Genomic DNA, 23,772 nt, shown 5'->3' with positions numbered 1-23,772 from the left:
CTGACGCATCGCATCATACGCACGTGCGCGCCCAAAACACACTTTCTCTTTCGTCCACCGCAGAGCCGGATCGACTCCCCTGGCAGCGTGGTTACCTCTACCTCGGGACTGGAGCCTGGTCGCAGTAGATACTTCGTATACCGTTCGCATAACGCGGTATTACGATGACGGTAATGTATGTATAGATAGGTACACATGCACTAGCTGCCTCCCACTCGGCCCACTGGACGGTCTGCTCTGCGGGTCCGTACCGTCTCGATTGCTGCCTTCGTATAAATAGCCTTCTCGACCGTCGGGTCCGGCTCATTATGTCTCCGATCGTGCGATGACCAACCGCACACCAACGGCTGCGTTATAAAAACATCATATCTCTCTCGCGAGACCGACGTGACGTGTGTGATCGCGCGTTTTTAATCGTTCGAACTTTTCGTACCGATATCCGGATGATAGCCGGTTGTTTTTTTTTAAATTAAATTTGGAAACATTTTCCACTTGAAAGATACGAATCGTTTGTTTGGGTTTCAACCAGCCTGTTACAGTCCGGCACCTGTAACCGGAAAGGGTTCCAAGTTGTCGAAACATACGCATCGAAGTTTCAAAAGGATACGCCATGGACTTCCGATTGACACAGGTAAACATCGCTGTAGTTAACATGTATCCCTATATAGTTATCCTTTCCCATATAATTTTAGACGACTGCCAATAATTATAACTCTTCGTAATCCGACATGTCCGGACTTAGAAAGATTTCTGCATTGTAAATGACGATTGACAGTTTAACTATCAATAATTATCAATATTTAGATATTTAATCTTAAGTGAACCGTAAGTAATGGAAAAAAAGGCAAAATCAAAATTATCCATGACCTTGTCGTATATTTTTGAAATATACATTTATTTGAAGGGATGATCCTCTGTATAAAAACGGTATAAATATTGAATTTTCTTTATTCCTATGTAATATTTGTACATAGATAATACAGTATTTACTTTTAAAAAGTGTTAATGTTAATGAATTAATTATATAAAATACGATGTATGAACATCATTTGAGTTTCGAAATATATTGGGTAATTATTTTATGGTATATTAGAAAATATTTTAGGAAATACAAGAAAATTAAAATTTTTTTTTAAATATTTATAAACTTATTATTTTAAATTATTTTATGATTAAATAATATACATTTTGTTCTTGCAGTTAAAAATACTAAGTTCATAAAATCATGGTATTTTACTATTTTTTAAGATATTGTTTAGTTAATAGTAATAAAATAATTCATGTACCTATAAATATTTATTTTTTAACACTTATCATTATATTGTAACATGCAATGTATACTTATTTCATATTTGGTTTATATCCCTTGTGATACAAAAACGAGATGTTTAGATACAAAAAAGTGCGCAATTTATCAATATAATATTAACTATTGCAGTCTTGCATATTAATTATAATAGCACAACTTTTTATTCTATTTTATTTAAAGTAAATTAATTTTTAATTAAAATGTATTGAATAACAGTGCATTTGTTTAATTAGGCTAACTACGTTATTTATGTCAAATATAGAGTTCTTAGAAATCATTTCTTAGCAATACTATTTAGTGAGAAGTTAATAAGTCAAGAAAAGTTATGTACCAATAAAAATGCAATATTTTAAATCAGATAAATTGTAATGCGTCTAGAATGGAATATTTTCTTAATCGCACAGATCTCATTTCCGCTTTCGAGCGTGACTTATCCTTTTACAATGGTACTTATTACTATTGTAAGTAATTTGGTTTGTTGACAAATGTTAATATTGCAACTCATTAAAATAATAACGATAATACCTATCAGATAATGTCGTTTAAATAATAAATGTATTAATATTACATATCAAATAGGTATTCGATATTTAGAAAACAATGATTAATGTATTTGTTATGGTTATTTCTATCCAATTTAATGGTCAATTCAAATTTTTATATGGTTTACGACGGCACGAGACATAATAAAACAAATAACTATCTTTTTAATACATTATCTTGATTAATATTGAGGTACAATATATTTATAAAATATTCTGTAAATAGATAGATTATTCATCAAAAATTTACTAACTTCAATAACCAGATTTAAATAAACAGTGATTATTATAAAAGTCAACGTATACGTTGCAACATAATATGTTACAAATACCTATTATATATAAAAAATTACATTATTTTTACATAAAGTTATGATGATATAATACGTACTATTGTTTTAGTAAAAATAAATTATATTTTCAGTTAACATAATTTTCTATTTTTACTATACATTATATAAGTGACATAAATCGTTTCAATAACTACTATTATGGTGGTTGATCAAAATTAAATTTAAGTGTAGCTTATATGACTTACTTGATGAAATAATTATACATCATAATATTGTGTAGTATGGGAATGTTATTCCATCATATGCTATCAAAACATTTATTTTTTCTGATGACTACCTACTGGTAGGCATTGAGAGAAATAATGTGACGTCGTTTTAAAGGCAAGTTATCGCATTGAAATCAGAAATCACACACTCCATACTCGTACTAATACTACAATGATTATAAACGATAATAATGGAATGTGAGGAGAATATATGTCTCATTGGAAAATATTCAATCACATTCATTCGCTTTGTTACCATCGTCGTCATCCGGGGGAAAACTTGTCGCATTAGGTGGAGTCGCTGAGTAGCATACGAAATAAGGGTAGTATAGTGGTTTTCTTTTTTCTTTTATTCTATTATTATTATTTTTTGTTCCCATACTGTCTGGTTGTTTTCCATTCCGTTTCCCGTAATTTGCCATTCACGAAATAATCAACAATCGGGGGTTGTTTTCTCCGATTTCCTCGCCGGATATACTCCTGCACACGTCGAGTCAGGTCACGTTCTTCCGGCTTTCCAGTCGAAAAATCACAACTCTTCTATGTGCGTATGTACATGTACAATAAAACCCGTTCTTACATCGCGTATTATATCGATCACGTTATTATTGTGCGCACGTATAATTAATGGGCAAACGTCGTCATTTTCGGTCTCCTCAGGGCTTCGGGCCAATCATCTGGTGTGGGATTGCCAGAATGTGTCTATACTCCGAACTACCAGACTGGGTTGGCGAATAATGATCATGCGGAATAGAAAGCTAATATAATAGTATTATTATTAAAGTGTTGTTTGCAAAAAAAAAAAATTCACTTGCTTAAACTGTGTGGAACTTTGAAGGATTTCGTTTTATAGATGATTGCCCGCGGGTCGTAATAAAATATGATTTTCTACTTGATGTTATGTCCTACAAATCAGTAATAGATTTGTAAATAGTGGTAAACTGTTATCATAAATGTATCTAAATATTATTCGCATTAGTGTGTTTTTATTATTATTTGTTAAGCTGCACCTGTACTATTTCAAATTAGAGTTTTTACATAGATCGGGTATCCGAATTCCCTTGTATATACTATTTTACTAAACATAAGTATATAAAAATCATGTTCATTTCTTTTATAGTAAAAATCGTTGACATTTTAAATTGGTTAAAAAATTCTTCAATATTATAATAATATTCATAAAAAGTTTAAAAATAGATAGTTTATCTACATACGCTTAAATAGTTTGAACTATTATGTTCACTGATATTTTTTTAAATTCAGGATACTAATATTTTGTGTTTTTTTGACGACGACGACGATTTAAAAAAACATATATTTTGTATATTAAGTATATCAAGCAGTTTATTTTTTAATGTATATATTAATAGACTTTTTAGAAAAATACTTCCGTATAATCATCAATTATTTAAAAAAAAGGGAAAGTAGCTAAATGTTCTGCTACTCTTACAGTAGGTTTTGAGTGTATCTTGTCATTGAGAATTGTAATGTATAAGTTAAATTTGAATATAATGATAAATAATTGCATACAAAAAACGATTCTAAGTGAAGACGGTCAATTAGTCTATATTTTATAATATGTATTACTTTGTTATTTAATTAATTTTAATCTTAGTAATACGGTGGGTCGAATTATTTTTTTCTGAAAACATCACATTTTAAAATTCCATTGTCTTCAAAAATTATAATACTGATATACGTTAAGAGTTTCAAGTACTCATGAATAATATTTACAATATAATTAAAATCTCTATTCTTAATTTAAATACCTATCTAATTTTATTCAAACATGAACTTAAAATATTAATAAAAAAATTGTGTTTATAAATTTATAAGATCTTTTGATTACACTGTGAATTATTTATGAGATCATTTATATTACATTTTTAATTTTAAGCTATAAAAATTGTACATTTTATACATTTTTAACTACAGAATTATTTAAACATTTTTGGGATTTTATTGAAATTGCCATAATTCCAGTTTACGAGAAACCTTGTATTACATTTTCAATGACAATTTGATTATATACCTAATGATAATTTTTTTATCGACATTTATAGAAAAAAAACAATCATTTAAATTTTCTTTAAATAATGCGAAAAGGGTTTAAATATTTAGAAAGTTATTCCATACATAGAAAATGATAATTTAAACATTCGGTAAAAATGTCAAGGCTCTATGGTAATTTGTTTTAAAGTTACATGAAAAAATAAAATTAAAAAAATAAAATAAAATTGATTTATTTAGGACGGTTTTACAAAAAAAAGTTAGAATTATTATGATTGACACTTTCGATTTAGTGTTAAATAGGTAACTGCTGAATGTTGACTATATTTTTTTTAAATACAATAAAATTTTCATAATATCATATTTCACAGAACTGATTAGAACAAAATGATGTAGGTTGCAGATATAGTTTACGGTCACTTTATTTTATACCGTTGACATGGTTCGGAAGTTGACGAAATGTCTTCATCACTGAAAATTGACAGTTTTTGAATTCTGTATGTGTGTTTAGTACTTGTAAAATGTGATTGATTCAAACAACGATTTTATACCATCACCATCAATCACATAATCACGCTAATAGGTTAATAGTAAATTGTTTTTAATAGCTAGTTATATAAATATTAAATTTGTCATTTGCAACGAAACGTTAGAATTTAAGTCTGTATTTTCTTTCACTGCAAAAACATATCTTTTTGTTATTTAATTTAATTTTAATGTATGTGTATAATTTGTCACCCATGTAATAACATGGATTATTATGTTCTATTAATTAAAAGTAAACGGCATACAACCATGTAGTACATTATTATATACTGTACCTACGTGTAGTATTATTACATCTATAGTTAGTTATTCCGGATTTCTCTTGACCACCGAATAACGTTATACAATATTTCACTATTATTATTCTTATTATCATTTTAATTTAGTCGTCTTCCCGTAGACATATTATGTTCATGGGCTGTAAAACGAAACGTTTTGTACAATGTACAAAATGATATGCGAAAATGAATGGGTGAATACAATTATTATAAAAACGTAATTACACAGACATAAATACACGGTATATTTAACTAGTTTATAATAGTTATACGCTCGTCTTATCATTAGCGTTTATTATTACACACATACATTAATACCAAACATAATAGATTGTACAACGTTACGCGTCTATTAGCTGCTGGATGTTATAGGTATTATCGTACACACAATTAGCATATAATATTATGGCGAACATAAAAATTGACCATTGACGTTTATTGACAAGAAAAACAATGTATACGCAACGACAACTGTAAATCGTTTACAAGAGAGCTGAATCATTTGAAATCTTCACTTGTGCGTTAATGCATTCATAATGAATAATAAAATGGTTGAAAGGTACGCCCATGCTCTAGTTCCGTATTATCAGCAAACCCAGCTGAGCTGTTAAGCATTTCAGAAAATCGTGAGCAAAGGTTTTCGCCAATACAGGATAATATAATATCATAATATCTAATATCTTATGATACTATTGTTCGACTCGGTTGTTTTGCGTTTATATGAATAAAGCCGAATTTTATTTATAGTGCACCGTAAGTCTTAGTCTTTAGACTATGATAATATGGGCGACGAGTTTTACACTATTAGCACGAATTGACCTTGCTGCTAATACTTCTTCACTCTAAGAAGCAGGTAATAGCACCGTATCGCGTAAATTGTCGTAAATCGGTAAAATTAATTAACCGGTATGCGATTATCCTCAAATCGCGTTCTGGCTCGATGAAATGCACGATACTTATTTATACTTACATTAACACTAAAAACGTCGGTGTATCGTATTTATTATAATGTACAGATGGGTACTCACTGCGGTGCATTCAGAAAGGTTTCTCTTGCGCGTTAATAATATATTATCAATCGATCAATCGTAGATACTTTGCATGGTAAATATATACATTGTTACACTATCGGCAATAATATAATACGGTAAAAGTGTCGTCTACCATAGGTACAATAAATATATAAACTTATACACATATACCAGTATAATTGACAGGACACACGTCACGTCAATCATCGTGGTGCAGTATAGAAACGTCTAAGTACCGATTTCCATAACGATTATATTTTTCTTTTTTTTTTTAGAAAATGTAAGTACGTATTGCACAAGAATCTACATAAAAAATGATTTACGATGTGAATAATATTTATCAATACTTTATCTTATCTGCTATGTCTGTATCAATGGCATCAGCGGGAGTTTTTTTTAATAAGATACATGTGTCATATACATATTATGTATATAAGTGTTATATTATTAATTAGTTAATAAAAAACAGTCAATTTGAAATTTACTCAGCCCGTTTAAACTTAAACTTAACTATAAAAAAAGAAATAATATTCATAAATCAAATACCAAATGTAAATTTGGATACTTATATATACTATGTAGATATTATGTAAATCGTAATATTACTATAGGCTATTATGACTATCGACCCGAAATACCTCTAACAGTAAAAATTTTATAGAAAAACAGTCGGAGTAGCGGAAACCACCCTTTTTGTCCCTCTCTCCATGCCACCAGCTGCTGATGCCGTCGTTTACTACACATTGTCGAAAAATCGAACTGTCTCGTACTTGCATCGACGGTCGTTGTCATCGAATAGCTGGGAAAACATTATTTTTCGTGTAATCTAAATGGCCGACGTGCTATACCTTCTGTACAATGATTTGCACCCACCTATTTTATGTACATGTGCAATATGTGTATACGTGTTTACGTACAGCACGTGAGAGGTCATCCCCTGAGGGTGGACATGCAATTTACAAACTTCGACAGAATAGGCGACCGTCGCCACGATAATCGCAACGGTGACAGTTTTCTTTTGCTGACCTCGGGAATAGAAAATCCCTGAGAAAGGATATTCCAACAAAATATTTTCTAAACGCTGAAATTTCGTTTTGATCGTGATCATCATTTGATATGTTATATAAATATATTGTAATAAAATATGTTTTTTTTCATGTAAGTATGAGTTGTAAAAAAATACCGATACTTGCACGATACACATTACATTTGCCAGTTTGAGTACTCCTTGATAATAACCAAACAGATAGATCATCATCTCATTTTTACGTATTGTTGTATTTTAATTTACTGGAAAAATATATAGTTTCTATTATATTATGATTAGTGCTCGTTGTTGATCTTTCGCTGTATATTTATAATATTATAATTTTTCCGATCTTGGGTCGTAGATATAATTTAGAATGGCTGTGTAGTGGCAATTTGTCGTTATTTTGAGGTAAGAAGAGTGAAAAAAAAAATTATAAAAATAAAACATCTGATGGAGTATTACGTTCAAGTATCGGTTCATTGAACACGTTATGTCCGCTGTACGCACTTGCTTTTTAGTTTTTACGCTCGACATTAAATATTAGTTGAATGGTTTACTCGTGTGTGATAAGTTATAATCGTTACACTTCTTTTTGCTGTTAAGATTTTGGGAATATTATTAACTCAGGTTTGTTTTTATATTGTATTACTAGACGTTCAAATAACGATGTTTAAATAATTGAATTTATATGGTAATAACATGTACGTTCAATACGATTCATTTTAACTAAGGTTTAATATTTAAAATTGTATTTTTTATTGTTTTTGTATAAACAATAATTGTACTCGTAAAATCAATTATCAAAATATTGTTTTATAAATTTCTTGTTCTTTGAAGTTAAACAAATTTACATAGTCATTGTATGTATTGAAGATATTTGCTTGTTCATTTTATCGTTACTCGCGATCTCCACCGAAATCTTCCTCTGATTTCTTTAATGTTATGCACTCAGAAGAGAATGAGAGAAAATAACGAAAATAATACATTAGTATATTACAATGCATTTGTGTTTAATGTGCTTTTAGTTATTTGGCACGTTACGTTTGAAATATCAAAAAGATCACGTATGTATATATATAGTACTATACAAAGTACATACCTTTGGCATAAATGTGTAATTCGATAACTTTAGAGTTAATTAAATTTAATAATCATATAGATGTTATTACGTATAACCATTGAAATAAACCAATTTAAATTGCACCGATATTATTTCGAGAGATTATGATTATAATTTATAACACACTGGCGTAATATTCGCCGTAGTCCATAGGTAAGTTATTGTTAAACTGATTGTCTCGCACTACGATTGACCCATACAGGTACACAATAATAAAACGTTATTACCGTCTAATTAGGATATTTAATTTCTAATTAAATTTGTGTGTTACCCGTCGTTACTTAAAATTTTGAAGATCTAATATTAAAAATTATAATATACCATGCATTGTAAACAGTTTCACTGCAACGCAACGGATCAGTCTGTTTTAATAATAATAATAATATAACACTCGTTTTACGTGCTTGGAAGATGGAATAACGATGGGAACCGCACGCAATACAACTGTACAGACAGGTAGTCGTGATATTTTATTGATCGTATTGTTTTTCTATAATCGAAGATGTTTATGGGCTCGAAAATATGTATTACAAAAAAATAATAACAAACGTCTATACGATCGTTCAAATAGAAATCTGTTGTCGTAAGACAATGCGCTAAGAGTTATTTTTGCATTCTCCGTGCAATTCTAATTACTTATACACGGCGGCGGCGTCATATGTGTGTATATATGTAAATTCCTTTTCTATTGTGACGGTTGCGTTTTCTCTCATTTCACATGCATCTTCTAACAATATTATCTACTTGTGTTTTTTATGTTGATTCTTAAAAAAAAAAAAATAATAATAACAAACTGAAAATATATTATTTATTGCATTCAACCGCTATTTATATTCAAGCGACGCATTTAGATGCTTTTCGTCGATATAATAATTTATATAAGTCCTCTCGAGCAATGTGTACACTGACCCGACTTGTACGTATAAATTTCGATAGGAGGCGATCGCGAGTATGCAATACTTTAAAATTCGATGTATGATTAGAATAATAAATAATAATATTATGACACTGTTATGCAATAACATTATCGTTACTTATCTCCTTCTTCCACTATGAGAAACTATGACCGAATGAGATTGGTTTTCATGTATTATATTATATATTATAAGCATACAATATAGATGCACAATATATGAGTACGAATGTTTGATTTAAAGTGACCCCGCACCCACACATTTGAATTATTATTAATGTTATTTGAATTATAATATGGTTTAAATTTTGCATAATATTGATAATAATAATATAAGGATGGTTTTCGTGGCGGTTGCCGTAATACTTAAATATATATGACGCTAGTCTTTCAAAAAAAAAAAAAAATCAGAATATAGATACCTCTAATTATTTATTTATATATACAAGGTAACTTTTTTTAAGTATGCTCTCCCCATTTTGCTTTATCAATGCATTCATTTAGATTTTGATTTTTGGAATTTTTAATTAGGTATATTTGAGGAACATAATATTTTCGGTTATTTAGATTTGTCTATACTTACCATGTAGGGATTATGCCATAGCGAACCAAATTAATTTTTCCAAATCTTCATCTTTAGAAAATAAAGTGGATAATTTTATTTTGTAAATTTTGAGGTAAGAATCAGTTATATGTTTTATTGCATAATATTTAGAATTAAAATATTATTTTTTTAAAAAGAATCTAAAAAAATATAAAATATATGTAATATTGATTCTAGTATTTATTGGACGTGATACTTTTTATGAATTATCAAATATTGTTAAATTAATATTAATTACAATGGTTTTCAAATTATCAAAGCTCCCATATCTTTCATATACCACCTATGCTTAGTATGAACACAAAATTAAACAACTCAAAAAAACTTCGTTCAAATTTCGATTTAGATACATAGGCATACTTTTAAGAAAATAATAATCTGCTAAACAATTTACGAGAAAAGATAACTGATTTTTATTTCAAAAAAAGAGATTGATATCATTAATTGCTAAAGGAGACAGGACACTCTTCTAATGAAAAAATAAATCTATATCTTTGAACATTTGTCTTTAAGACTTAAAGCATACTGAAAAATTTTAAAAATCTAAATTTAAATTAATTAAGTATTAAAGGAAAAAAGTTTATACAAACACTAGGTACCTATATTATAATAAAGTCATTGGTCGTTAATCACGACGTATTTATATATTTATATTGTTATTGTCATTGCAATCAAATTGCATCCATTTGTCAGCACACGCACACTATTTATTTTTTATTTATTATTTTTGAACCCTTATTTCTTATTGAATTACTCGTTATTATTTTTGTTCCATATTATTGTAACATGCACGATTTTATAAAGATATTACCGTTATCGTATTTATCGAACATATTAAATTTACTCATGTCCATGTTGTAATAATATGAAATAAATGAACTATTTCAATTCTGACTTGAAAAAGATTAAACATCATAATTTCGCACAACATGTTACAAAATTTACATTTTTTTTTTTTACTTTGATAAAAATATGTAAAATCGTACTTCAACATATTGCACTCTTTTATGATATAACATATGTCGTTTTTTTTAGCGATGAAATCAATCAAAGTACAGCGTGTATATTTTACATGCATACCCGTTATGTACACTGAAGATTAATGATTAATGTGAGGTAAATTAATGTTACCTCTTACATGATATAATATTATAATAATGTTGTAACATTTTATTGTCATTTAAAAAAGATACTATCCATTATTGTCAAAATGTAAACAATTTTGCCCAATAATTATTATTTCCACTTTTTTTTTCTCGACGTCAACGAACAATCGATGTTTAGTTAACTCTCGGGGCCGTTTACGTGATTTGGGTTGCTAAATGCAGTACGTACAACTGTAAGCGAACGTCAATATGCCCCATCACGGTGGAGCATTATTATTGTGCAATGAATTGGAAATCCAGTTATTATTATTTGACTAAAATTTCATGTTGTGATCAAATTGTTCTTTTTTTTTTTAAATTTTATTTACGTTTTATTCTATTATTACAGAAATCGATTTTTTTTTTTTTAACTTTAGTTTGTTCGACAAACCGTTTAGTTTTCAATGTTTTAATCGTTTTATTGAACAATAGTATTTAAGTAACGATTAGTAGTCAAAAATATAGCAAGCTATTGTAAGCCGGCTTGCGCAAAGTATAAATGCAAATGAATAAAAATAAGTGTATGCTCGTGATTCTGAAATCTAAAATTAAATTTTTCAAAACAATTTCTAATAAATATATTTTTAATTAGTCCTTTTCATTTAGACGTGGTAAATCTAATTTTAGTGTTTGATCCCGAACAAGTGTTTTGTATTTAGAAGTCCATAAATCAATAATAATAATAAAAAATGCATACATAAATATAACGGTATCGTACGAGGTAGTTCTACAAAGTTCGGTGGCATCAGTTAAACATATATGGCTTGTTTATTTATCGTGTAAATAATTTAGAAATCACAATAATGAGTGCATAATATGGATAATATGGATACTATTTAAGGCGATTCTACGAATTGGTATTTCAAAACAAATTGTTGGCCAATTACTTATTCCGTAATAATTCGTACAAAAAGAAAATCGCTTAGAGCTAATTTAAAATATTTTTATGGACATCGCAGAAAATAAAAATACAATATACCTAACTTGAAAATAATAATATATAATTATTATTTTCAATAATCGTGTGTATATTTTAATTTCGTTAACTATTTACGTATTTGACGTGTCTGACGTAAAAATAAATTTAAATAATCAACACCATATACTGTTCTTTTATGATTTTGGTTTTTTTATTTTTTTTTTAAAATAATTTAACCAATTATTGGTCTTTTGTAACAAACTTACAAAACACATCTGCCGTTATAATCAAGAAAGGTTCGCTCGGTGTTAACTCACACTCACATTTCATTTTAATAAAAACTAGAGTTTTCACCGTTATGAGAAGACACCTCATGGGATTTGAATTGTCTAGCGAATTCTCAGCATATTATAATATACATAAACATTACACATATGTATTTTTTCAATGTTTACTTTTCTTTCAAACGGTTTCGTCGTTTATGCAAACCTATTGTTTTCACAATGATTCAAATTTCAGTTTCACTCGTAATTGTGTATCATAAATTATAGCACATAATATATTTATAGCTATTAAGACACCACACTCAATTTGTAGTCACCATACCTACCTATTACATGAAATCATTTTTGTCTGTTCAACAAAATAGTAAAACTTAACTAAAACGAAATTACCAATGAAAGTTTGACTCTACCGTTATCATACTTGCATTTATACACATTATATTTTATGGTTTTTTTCATACTAGAATTCGTTTTAAACGAATGGGAAAGTTTGAATGAATTGTACAACACATCATTACTAAGCACTACACTTGATTATGACCGGTAATCGGTATGCTGTTCTTCATCTGTTGAAACAATGTATTTCTAATGTTGTGTGTCATTGTTAGCAGTACTTAAATCTTAACATCACTGTAAATAGTTTTTAACCCGAATTATTGCCTAATGAGCAAAAAAGAAAGTCTTATAAATGCAATTTCTGTATATCTAATTTAATTATTTTTTTATTATTGTTTAACAAATTATGTTAAAAAGATAGGTAAATATCGTTTTCGTAGTTTTGACTTAATATTTGAACGTTTTTGTTTCAGAAGTGTTTTGTGTGTCTATTGTTGATAGCCACTACGAATGCCGTGATAAATTCTGGCGCTAGTGATGAGAAGTCGCCGACCAGAAGAGATGCAAGTCTTGGCGTACCATCAGATTCTTACGGTGCACCCCCTCCTTCATTTGGCGCTAATCAAGCTAATTACGGACCACCGCAGGCTTATGTTTCATCTGATTTAAAAGCACCTAACATTAATTATGGACCTCCGTCAAACTCCTATGGTCCACCAAAATCAACATACGGACTTCCAAAACCTAGTTTTAAACCTTTAAAACCGGACTATGGACCACCTCTACAAGATTCATATGGGTTGCCACCAAAACCAGTATATGGTGCTCCACAAACACCGAACTCCGTGTATGGTTTACCATCTGGACCTCCAAGTTCTTCTTATGGTGTTCCATCAGTTTCTTATGCAAAAGGGCCTCCGGGTGTACCATCTCCGCCAACCCCACCACATATCTCTTATCACGGTTGGCAACCAATTCCGGGTGTATCAATACCGTATGTTCAGAAAAATAATGGTTACGAACAATCGTCCTTAGGAACTGCGTATGGTCCACCACTACCTCAAGAAGGAGGTTGTTGCAATAATAATATTAATTCTATAGATACTTCTTACGGAGGTTTACCTCCTCCAATATTACCAGCATCAAATTTGGACTATGGTCCACCAAAAGATGAGAATTCTTATCATGGAAGCTCTCACGCTCAGTCATTGACAAGTTTATATAAGCCACCACCAATCATTCCAGATACCAGTTATGGCCCTCCAACACCTTCTAAGCAGCCTTCTGACTCATATGGGCCTCCACCCAGTGGTTCTTATGGTCCACCTCCTAAAGAACCACACGGATCCCCACCAAGTGGATCATACGGACCCCCTCCAAAAGATTCGTATGGACCACCTCCAAAAGATTCATATGGGCCACCACCGAGCGGATCATACGGACCTCCTCCAAAAGAACCACACGGATCCCCACCAAGTGGATCATACGGACCCCCTCCAAAAGATTCGTATGGACCACCTCCAAAAGATTCATATGGACCACCACCAAGCGGATCATATGGACCCCCTCCAAAAGATTCATATGGACCACCACCTAGTGGATCATACGGACCTCCGCCAAAAGATTCGTATGGACCACCTCCAAAAGATTCATATGGGCCACCACCGAGCGGATCATACGGACCCCCTCCAAAAGAATCACATGGACCACCACCAAGTGGATCATACGGACCTCCGCCAAAAGATTCGTATGGACCACCTCCAAAAGATTCATATGGACCACCACCAAGCGGATCATATGGACCACCACCTAGTGGTTCATATGGCCCACCATCTAAAGAATCACACGGATCACCACCTAGTGGATCATATGGACCTCCTCCAAAAGATTCGTATGGACCACCTCCAAAAGATTCATATGGGCCACCACCAAGTGGATCATATGGACCACCACCGAGTGGATCATACGGACCTCCTCCAAAAGATTCGTATGGACCACCTCCAAAAGATTCATATGGGCCACCACCAAGTGGATCATATGGACCACCACCAACTGGATCGTATGGACCACCACCTAAAAGTACGTATGGACCACCACCTAGTGGATCATACGGACCACCTCCAACTGGATCGTATGGACCACCTCCGAAAAATTCGTATGGACCACCCCCAAGTGGATCTTATGGATCTCCTTCTAAACCTTCATATCACCCACCTCAAAAAGAATCACATGGACCACCACCGAGTGGATCATACGGGCCACCTCCAATTGGATCATATGGACCACCTCCTAAAAGTTCATATAGACCTAAACCAAGTGGATCTTATGGACCACCTCCAACAGATTCATATGGACCACCTCCAAAAGATTCATATGGACCACCCAAAGAATCATACGGTCAACCATCAACTGGATCATTTGGACCACCTAAAGAGTCTTATGGATTACCATCTAAGCCTGCATATAATTCTCCACCGCCAAAAGATTCATATGGAATTCCTTCTCTAGGTTTTATTGATAATTCATTGCAAATACAATATGGTTCACCATCAACGTCTTCATATAATGGTCTTCCTCCAGAAGGTACTTTCGGTACACCGATAGCTATCTGTTGTGGTACACCTCCACCAGATTTAGCATTACAAAAGCCTACAGACTCTCAATATGGATTAACCTATGGACAAGCATCTGGAAGACAAATACCTGGGCCAAATCTTCAACCAAAAAATCCAGTAAAAAATAGGGCTCCTGTGCCACAGGGTCTCGTAGAATCAACACAATATAATAGTTTCCAAGGTGAACCATACATACCTCCTCCAGTTCCAGAAGTACCAACAGCTGTAAATGATGCATATGCTGCTCAATCAAGTTCTACAGGTTATAGTAATTCTAACAGTAATCCAAATTTAGAGCAAAGTCAAATAGTTTCTCAAGATCAACAACAGTATAAAATCCCAGCTACACAAGATGTATCAAATAATGGCTTATACAATCAAGGATCATCTACATCATACGCTTTACCGGCTCCTGAATCTTATCAACATATAACACAAACAGTTTCTTTAAATAATGCAATTCAAGAACCTAACAGTTATGTTCAGCCAAATCAACTTTCATTATCAAATGTTGAAAACTATGGTTCTCCACAACAAGCATTTGACTTAAATCAACAAATTGAAGAAAATAAAAATAATCCACAATCGAGAGACGTAGAGAATAATTCACAGCAACCAGGAAATAATAATTATCAACATCAACCAGATGGTGTGGATGTTAACGATATAGTTAAGTCACTAGGTTTAGAAGGATCCTCCGTTGTCGGTTCAAAATCTGTTGACATAAATGGTATACAAGAGTATCCTGTGCAAGGGTCTAATGGTAACTACATGCTCCAAATTCAACCAGGTCAAGGAGGTGGAGAACATGTCGCTCATGATCAAGTACTTTCTAATGGATTACTTCAAGATATTTTATCAGCCATAGAGAACCAACAGAAATCAGATAATTCATACGACAACCAACCACAAGGGTCAGAAGTACAACAAGTCGCCACATCAGCGGCCAATACTAGTACTGAGTGGCCAGAAAATTCTGCAAGTAAAAAACAAGAAATGGCTCTATTCTATAGCACTAGAGACGGAAAAGGACAATCTACGCGAGGCACAGAAACACTTCCGGATGAAATAAACCATTTGAGTGTAAACGAGGTGTCGAATGGAAACTTTGTTTCATACAAGTCGCCCAAAGTAAATTATGTATATAGTGACTCATCACCTCAATCTGTATCACAGGCATATCCACAACAATCGACTCCCAAGACTGATGAAAGCTCAACCAATTCGTTGTCGAGTACAGGAAAATAATTATTGTAATATAATAGATTTGTATATGTATACACATATATAATACATTATTAGATATTAATTTATATAAATAGATTAAAAGTAATCCTACTATTATAATTGCAGTTTCAACTCCTCAACCTTTGGTTGCATTCAAATTGACAACTGTAATAACACGTAAGAAAGTGCTCGTATTCATAAAAATCGTAATTTAACCGGAATACCGTATCGCAAAAAAGTATTGTACTTGTATTAGTTTAAACGTTCACGTACAAAAACGTTCTATAATAATTGTATAAATACTTTATTATCTTGACAGGATAATCGCTCTATTATTAATTTATATTGACGACGTAGTTACCAAGCACAGATTTATTCACGACTAGCTTATCACGAACTCGAAATAATAACATCGTGCCTTATTTTGTTTTAAATCGTGAACGACGAATATTTTAATCTAAAAAGTGAGAGTATACTTGTGAGTGTAAGGTACGACAGATATAAATGCGAATTGTAACACAATAAAAATAGTACAAAAAGCCATTTTGGATATGAAAATTGTTCACGAGATTACTTAGTGCTTTGAATGCAACTGGATGTGTGTTTTTGATAATAAATTGAATGAAATCGTTTTGATTATCAAAAAATTTGGAGTGATAAATTATTAATATACATTTATACTTAATTTTATTGAGTAAATATGTATTTATATATTATGTAATAACGTTTAGCACGATTGCCACTACGAAGTGCCATAGACCATTTATTATTGTTATCATTATTATTATAATAATATTCTTAATGTAAAAATACCATACATTTTCTTTAAATTAACAGCTATTATATTCTCGTTCTTGTATATCACTTGAAATATTCAAAATAATTTACTTTTTTATCATATATTTTAACTTAAAAATTATATTTTTAAATTTTATTTTTTACTTTAAGTATTCTAAGTTAATGCTTTGTATTTGTATAACAGTTTGTAATAATTGTTAGTGTATAATGTCTATTGAAATACTGTATATACAATTATGTATGAAAATGTAAACTATTTAATAACAATATATTTTGTGTTATTTATACCTATGTATAGAATTAAAATTATTGTTTATATATTAAATAATGTATACATATTTAAGCAATATAAAAACGTATAAACAAAAACAGAATCCTAAAATTGAATATATTTAATGATGAAATTATTTAATCAATTTTTTTTAAGATTTTAACAAGGATTTAAAAAAAAAAAATTCACAATTATTAATTGACAGTAATTTATTTATTAGTGAGATTGTATAGGTACATTAACACAGTACAATTTCGGTTATCAGGTAGGTGCATTCATATAATAAAACATATATTGTTAACATAGGTGCGTTTGATATGTCTTATGATAAGAGAGAATCTAGATATTATAACTATATATAGTTATTATTATATTAAGGTGTGTTCTAGAAACATTTAAATAATTTTAACTGCACCTTTTATTATTAATTGACTTATAATATAGAAACATTACTAGATTGAAAGACATAAATTACTGAGTTTTTGAAATGCTGTTTTATAATAGTTAAATTTTAACAAGTTTTTAGTAGGTATTTTAAGTTTCATTATAAATTAATAATTAAAACTATTAGAAAAAAGCCTAAAAAACATTAGAGAGAATACTTGTGGTCTATATATTTTGAAAGCTATTATTTATTAATTAAAATGTATGCATTATAATCATTTACTTTTAAATTTACTTAGTTTTTGATACATTTGTAAAATTAATATTATTTAATATTTATAATAATATATTATTTAAAGATATTTTATTCTAAGCATACAAATGTTTATTACATTGATACGATCATTAATTAACGAAATACTAACGAAAACATTTAACAAAATGTCAGTATATTATTAGAAATATACAAATACTGAAGAATGTTTGATAGTTACCATAATTTTCGTTTTTCGGAACAGCTCTAGGGTACTAATATCACGGAAAATTGTTGTCCTTGACTATTAATATTCGAGGATATAATATGACTATAGGGAGTAAAAGTAACTGAGAGTTATTATTCCTGGTTACAAATTGCCTTGCCTAATGTTCCCCTTAGTATAAATTATTTAGGCTAATTGTACTCTTGGGATATAAGGTGTATATTTAGTTCAGTAGGTATTATTGATTTGTTAATTTGATGTTTAACTAAATTAAAAAAAAAAAAAAAAACTAATCTCTTTTGTAAGAAATGTTAATTGTTTTGGAATGTGTGCTTAAAGTTTACATGGTATAAATATAATTCGTATACTAAGACAATAAATATTTTGAAACGATTATATTTGGCCATATTAAATTAACTTAGTATGTACATTTTAAGCTTATTGTTTTATACATTAAAATAGCTCAATAAATATGGATAAATATAAAATTCGTATTGTAATACTACTAAATTTGACAATGTTGTCTGTTCAATAGTTAGAAAGAGTTTCTTAAAATATGTTATAAAATTAAGCATCATATGTAGTTAAATAATTGAAAAAGTATATTGCTCATGTGAATAATAAATATTGAGCAAAGTAGAATAATAAATTTTATGATTTTACATACCTGTTATACATTGTGAAATATCATAAATATAATTAATTAGATAGCTCAAAAATTACACTCAAAATCTATTGTATTTAAAGGCTAATCTTTCAAATTATACATTTTTTTTAAATTTTATTTTAACTAAAAATATACAATTTGTATCTTTGGGAACAATAAAAATATCTGTGATATGATATTTTATACATGGAAATGCGAGGAAGAAGCTATCCAGTGAAAGTACTACCTATTTGTTTATTATTAATTGATTATTTTTTTTTTTTTTTTTTTTTTATACATTTTAATTCATTCATAAATTAAACATCGAAAATAATTTAACGATTTCCTATTGTATAGTAGTTCAACATAACAATAAAATATTTATGAAAAATAACAATTGGTTTGTGCCAGTATTTGTGCATAGATTGAATAATTTAGTGTATAAAATAGATAATATTTTATAATCATATAATAATTATTAATAGCTCATATTTATGAGACTAAATAAAAAATATAAAATAAATATAAATTTTATCTTAGCTATGATTAATGCTTTTATATATAAACAATGTATTATCGTTTCAGGATGATACATGATATTCACTTACCTATATGTATATATAAATATAAGGCTTGTTATAAATAAAGTTTACTCTGGTTAAGGTACTTGAATTATTTTATCCAATTCTAAGGTTTTGTAGTTCTATTAAGCTGTTCTTCGAGTGTTTCATGCATATTTTCTAAATCTCTTATCATCTATATTGATTATTGCTTATTGATGAATAACAAATTTTAAATATATTTTAATAAAAATAATAATAATTAAGAAATCGCATTGTCCCAAACGTAATAATATTATTTTCATTTTCATAAATATTAAAAATTAATGTTAAATAATTAAATTATCATCGTTCATTAAATATTTTATAATATATATTTAATATTATTTGATATTAATGAAAGATTTAAAATATGTATTTGAGTACACAAAACACATAGGTATACTATTGAGGTTAGTCAAACACAATATTTATTATTCTATTATTTGAATGATTATATTGTTAAATACTATAACTATATTTAGTTATAAGGTGTTATAAATTAAATATGATCAATATTTAAAGCACTTGCAATAAAATGTTCAGATAAAATACTTAACATTTTCATTATAAATAATTCAGCCACAGTGAAAAGTTCCATGAACTCTGCAATCATTCAGGAATTAAAAAAAGTGTGATATTATTATTATAAATGAGTAAACTAAAATATTTTTGTTTTTATTAATTAAATACTTCGCTAATACATAAACTTACATTTATTTAAATATATCTATACATATATAGTATATATTATATACCATCGATATAAATGTAAAAACTTTATTTAAACAAAAAGGGTGATAAAATCAGTCCTTTTTAGTTATACATATTTTAAATTAAATGTGTTTGATCAAGTTGTGTTTTAGTATTTGGCATTCCCATGCAGGACCTTTTATGTTTAAGGGTCAATATTGGTTTTAATAATATGAATTTTTTTTTCATTTGATACATAATGCTTGCTTTTATCATAAAAGAAGTTTTTGAAATTAGTGCTGCCTATAATTTGTGATAAAAAAATATAGTAGATAAAACCTAAAATAAGAAGGTATTTTCTTGATTAATAAATATCTAAAACAATTGTTCTTCCTTAAATTATTTCATTTGTTTTCGTCCGTTTTTTTTATAAAAAAAACTAATGGTGAATAAATTGTTTAATTTTTTTTTTTTTTTGATATGAGAAAACCGTATAATATTACGGTGTGGCAAATTACTAAAACACGTTGAATCATGTGTTCTTTCATAATTACTAAGTATGTATTATGTGAATGTTTGTAAAGTAACTTTTTACAGTACGAATAAATGAATACATAACTTGGGACGCGGAAAAAATCTGTTTAAGCCATTAATAAATCGCAATGTTTGCTGAAAATAACACGCGTATTAAGGTATATTGTGTAATTAAGTTTTTCTCATTTAATGATCATGCGAAGGAAAAAGTCCATTTCGGCGAGATAATGGATATGATAAAATAATATATATATTGTATTTTAGGAGTGTTAACAGTGTCGGGACACGAGACGAGACTATGCACTAATGTAGTGTATCTAATGTAGTGACATCTGTATAAAATAATGCAAAGTAGCTATTAAACATTTATTAATGTCGAGGTGCAATTTGTTGACATAGTTAATACGACTGCGTGTAAATTTAAAAAGAATGGTTTAGGATGAACAGTTAGATTGAAAAATTGTATTTATTCAATACCAATACTAGTTATTTGAATTTTAAGTGGTTAGTTATATTATAATTTCGGTTAGGAAAATGCTATTGAATCAGAGAAAGGGTACAGCATATTAGATTCTGTTATCGTGAAAAACGAATCTAGTTTTTTTTGTTTAGATTAGACACGTACAAATTAAGAACACATTATTTTTAATGTTTTAGATATTTATCACTATGTAAATTTTTAAATATCTTCGACAATCACATACTAGTATTAGTTTTTTAAAAGTTGTATCTTAGTAAATACTAGTGTAGACGGAGTAACGTGGGACGTTAGTGAAAGTCGAACGTTTATGTTAGTAAAAAAATAATTAAGTTTGCATGCTGTATAAAATTTGCCTATATAAAGCCCCTTTGAAATCTTTATTTTTACTATATCCTTTCGTATATCATTTTATCACGGACGATTAGTCGATACGTGAACTAATTCAATAAATCTAACTCGAATATTAGTGAATATTAGTTAGATACGAACAAATTATAATGTGCAATACATATTAAATAAACACAAGTATACTGTTTACACTTATATACTATTCTTTAAAAAAAAAAAAAAAAAAAATGATCATGGTTTTCGGCAAACATTACAATATTATCCGATACACCAGTCGTGTCGACTTGTCGTAGTGTGAATATAATATTAATGCTATCACAAGTACTTAATTATATAAACTGACATATTATAATCAACGAGTTTTGATGTTGTAATTATATAGTATAATATACCTTATTCATACATTATGCACATCAACAATAATATTGCAATATTATGTATACGCACAGTCGCACAGAACTTTGATATTGTATTACACGATAAGCGTGTGTCGTGTAACAATTAGTCTGCCATCATTCCCACCAAAATCCGGTAAATTAGACTCTATACGTCCGTTTATAATATTATAAATTAACTGACCTTTCCCGCTTTACACGACTGTTTGATTGGAAGTACGTGTCACGCAACACTAGTGGCAACCAAACGAAAACAAAGGAAATTTACTGAGTAAACGCTTTTTATATATATTAATATTATCATTTTCTCGTTTTACTGCCATTATTAAAGTCGTTTAATATTTATTTACCTATAATATCGTAAAATTATAGGTATTTACTGCTCCTACGGTTGACATCTATTTAATTTCAAATAAAATATGTTAACGGTTGTTTATCGAGTTACAGATTAAGATTAATCCGGGTTTCTTTGAAAAAAAAAAAAATAATTATGAACCATATCGTTGCCTATTTGTCTGTCACTGGAAATATATTTTATTAAAATTGAAAAAAAATAGTTAAAAAGGTAGGATTGGTAGGATACACTAAAGTTAATTTATTGTTTGGTAACTCATCATATTATTTATATTATTTATTATTAATATAAAAATAATAATAATTGATAATCGATAATAAATTATAGTTCAATAGATATCGAATATTTAGCAACTTTTATTAGAAGAACCAAAATGGTAAGCTATAATATAAAATAAACATAATCTAATGTAGTAAAAATAATATAATAACGATTAACGGTTGTAGGAAATAATATCAAAAATAAATATGACCTAACGTGTTTGTTTAGAATTTAGTAATATATTATACTTATTATAAATTTTTAAATTGAACAGTTTAAAAATATTGAATTCGTTAAAAAAAATCATAACTATCGTATAATATAATACTATAATCAAATGGGGGCCTCTATTTCTTGTGAGCTCCCATTGGCTCCTCTTATTCTGCAGTTCTGCGCATATCTAAGCATTATGACGGAACTTTTGCGGTAAAACGTCATAACTATAAAATATAATGTACTCAAAAAAAAATAAAATAAATAAAAAATGAAATGAATCTTTTCGTAAAAACCATGGAAAAAAGTCGACGGCCATATACCGTAATAATATTAATAAAAAAATCGTTTGCCAGAATATTCGATGTCATCCAGATTGCGCAGCAAGTGAATTTTCAAATTGAATATAGCTTTACGATTTATTTAGTTTATATGCATCTGTTTGTTTGATATTAATTATTATAATATATTACATAGGCACGCATTTACCCCCAAGGATGTCTGCACAAGACGCTCTCGTTGTGCGCTCTTTCGAGTCGTTAGCAAATGTATTCGTTTTGTATAAAATAATAAATTATTTACGATATTGTAAAATCCAAGCAGAACAAAGTAAGTTAATAATTACTTCGAACAATGACATATTCAAATAGCATTTACGAGATTATATTTACCGTCTTATAATCAAATACAATTATTGATACCTTAGAATATTATGCTAATAAATAACGAATTGTATTACATAGACGCGATTTAGGCTCGTTATTCAAACATTTTATCAGCATAGGTATTTAATTTACAGTAAAGAACGCAATAATGAGAAATTCTTATTCTATCTCGCCTGTCGTTC

General features: G+C 29.1%; 1 protein-coding gene across 2 annotated transcripts; it reads left to right on the top strand.

Annotated features, from left to right (window-relative positions):
• The first annotated feature begins 294 nt into the window (after window positions 1-294).
• LOC112595794 (extensin-like) lies at window positions 295-17,370 on the top strand. 2 transcript variants are annotated; one of them, XM_025341134.1, is made up of 2 exons: window positions 295-631; window positions 13,103-17,370. In XM_025341134.1, exons 1-2 carry the CDS (start codon window positions 611-613, stop codon window positions 16,487-16,489), a joined length of 3,408 nt encoding a protein of 1,135 aa, XP_025196919.1. In that variant the 5' UTR covers window positions 295-610; the 3' UTR covers window positions 16,490-17,370. The 2 variants fall into 2 exon arrangements, with proteins under 2 accessions (XP_025196919.1, XP_025196918.1); XM_025341133.1 differs by having other exon boundaries at window positions 13,100-17,369.
• Window positions 17,371-23,772: the final 6,402 nt, after the last annotated feature.

This window comes from Melanaphis sacchari, unplaced genomic scaffold, assembly GCF_002803265.2.
Source record: "Melanaphis sacchari strain LSU unplaced genomic scaffold, SCAv2.0 Contig2_pilon_pilon, whole genome shotgun sequence".
Classification (NCBI taxonomy): Eukaryota; Metazoa; Arthropoda; class Insecta; order Hemiptera; family Aphididae; genus Melanaphis; species Melanaphis sacchari.
Note: the sequence above shows the minus strand (reverse complement) of the source record. Positions and strands in the feature narration are given on the sequence as shown.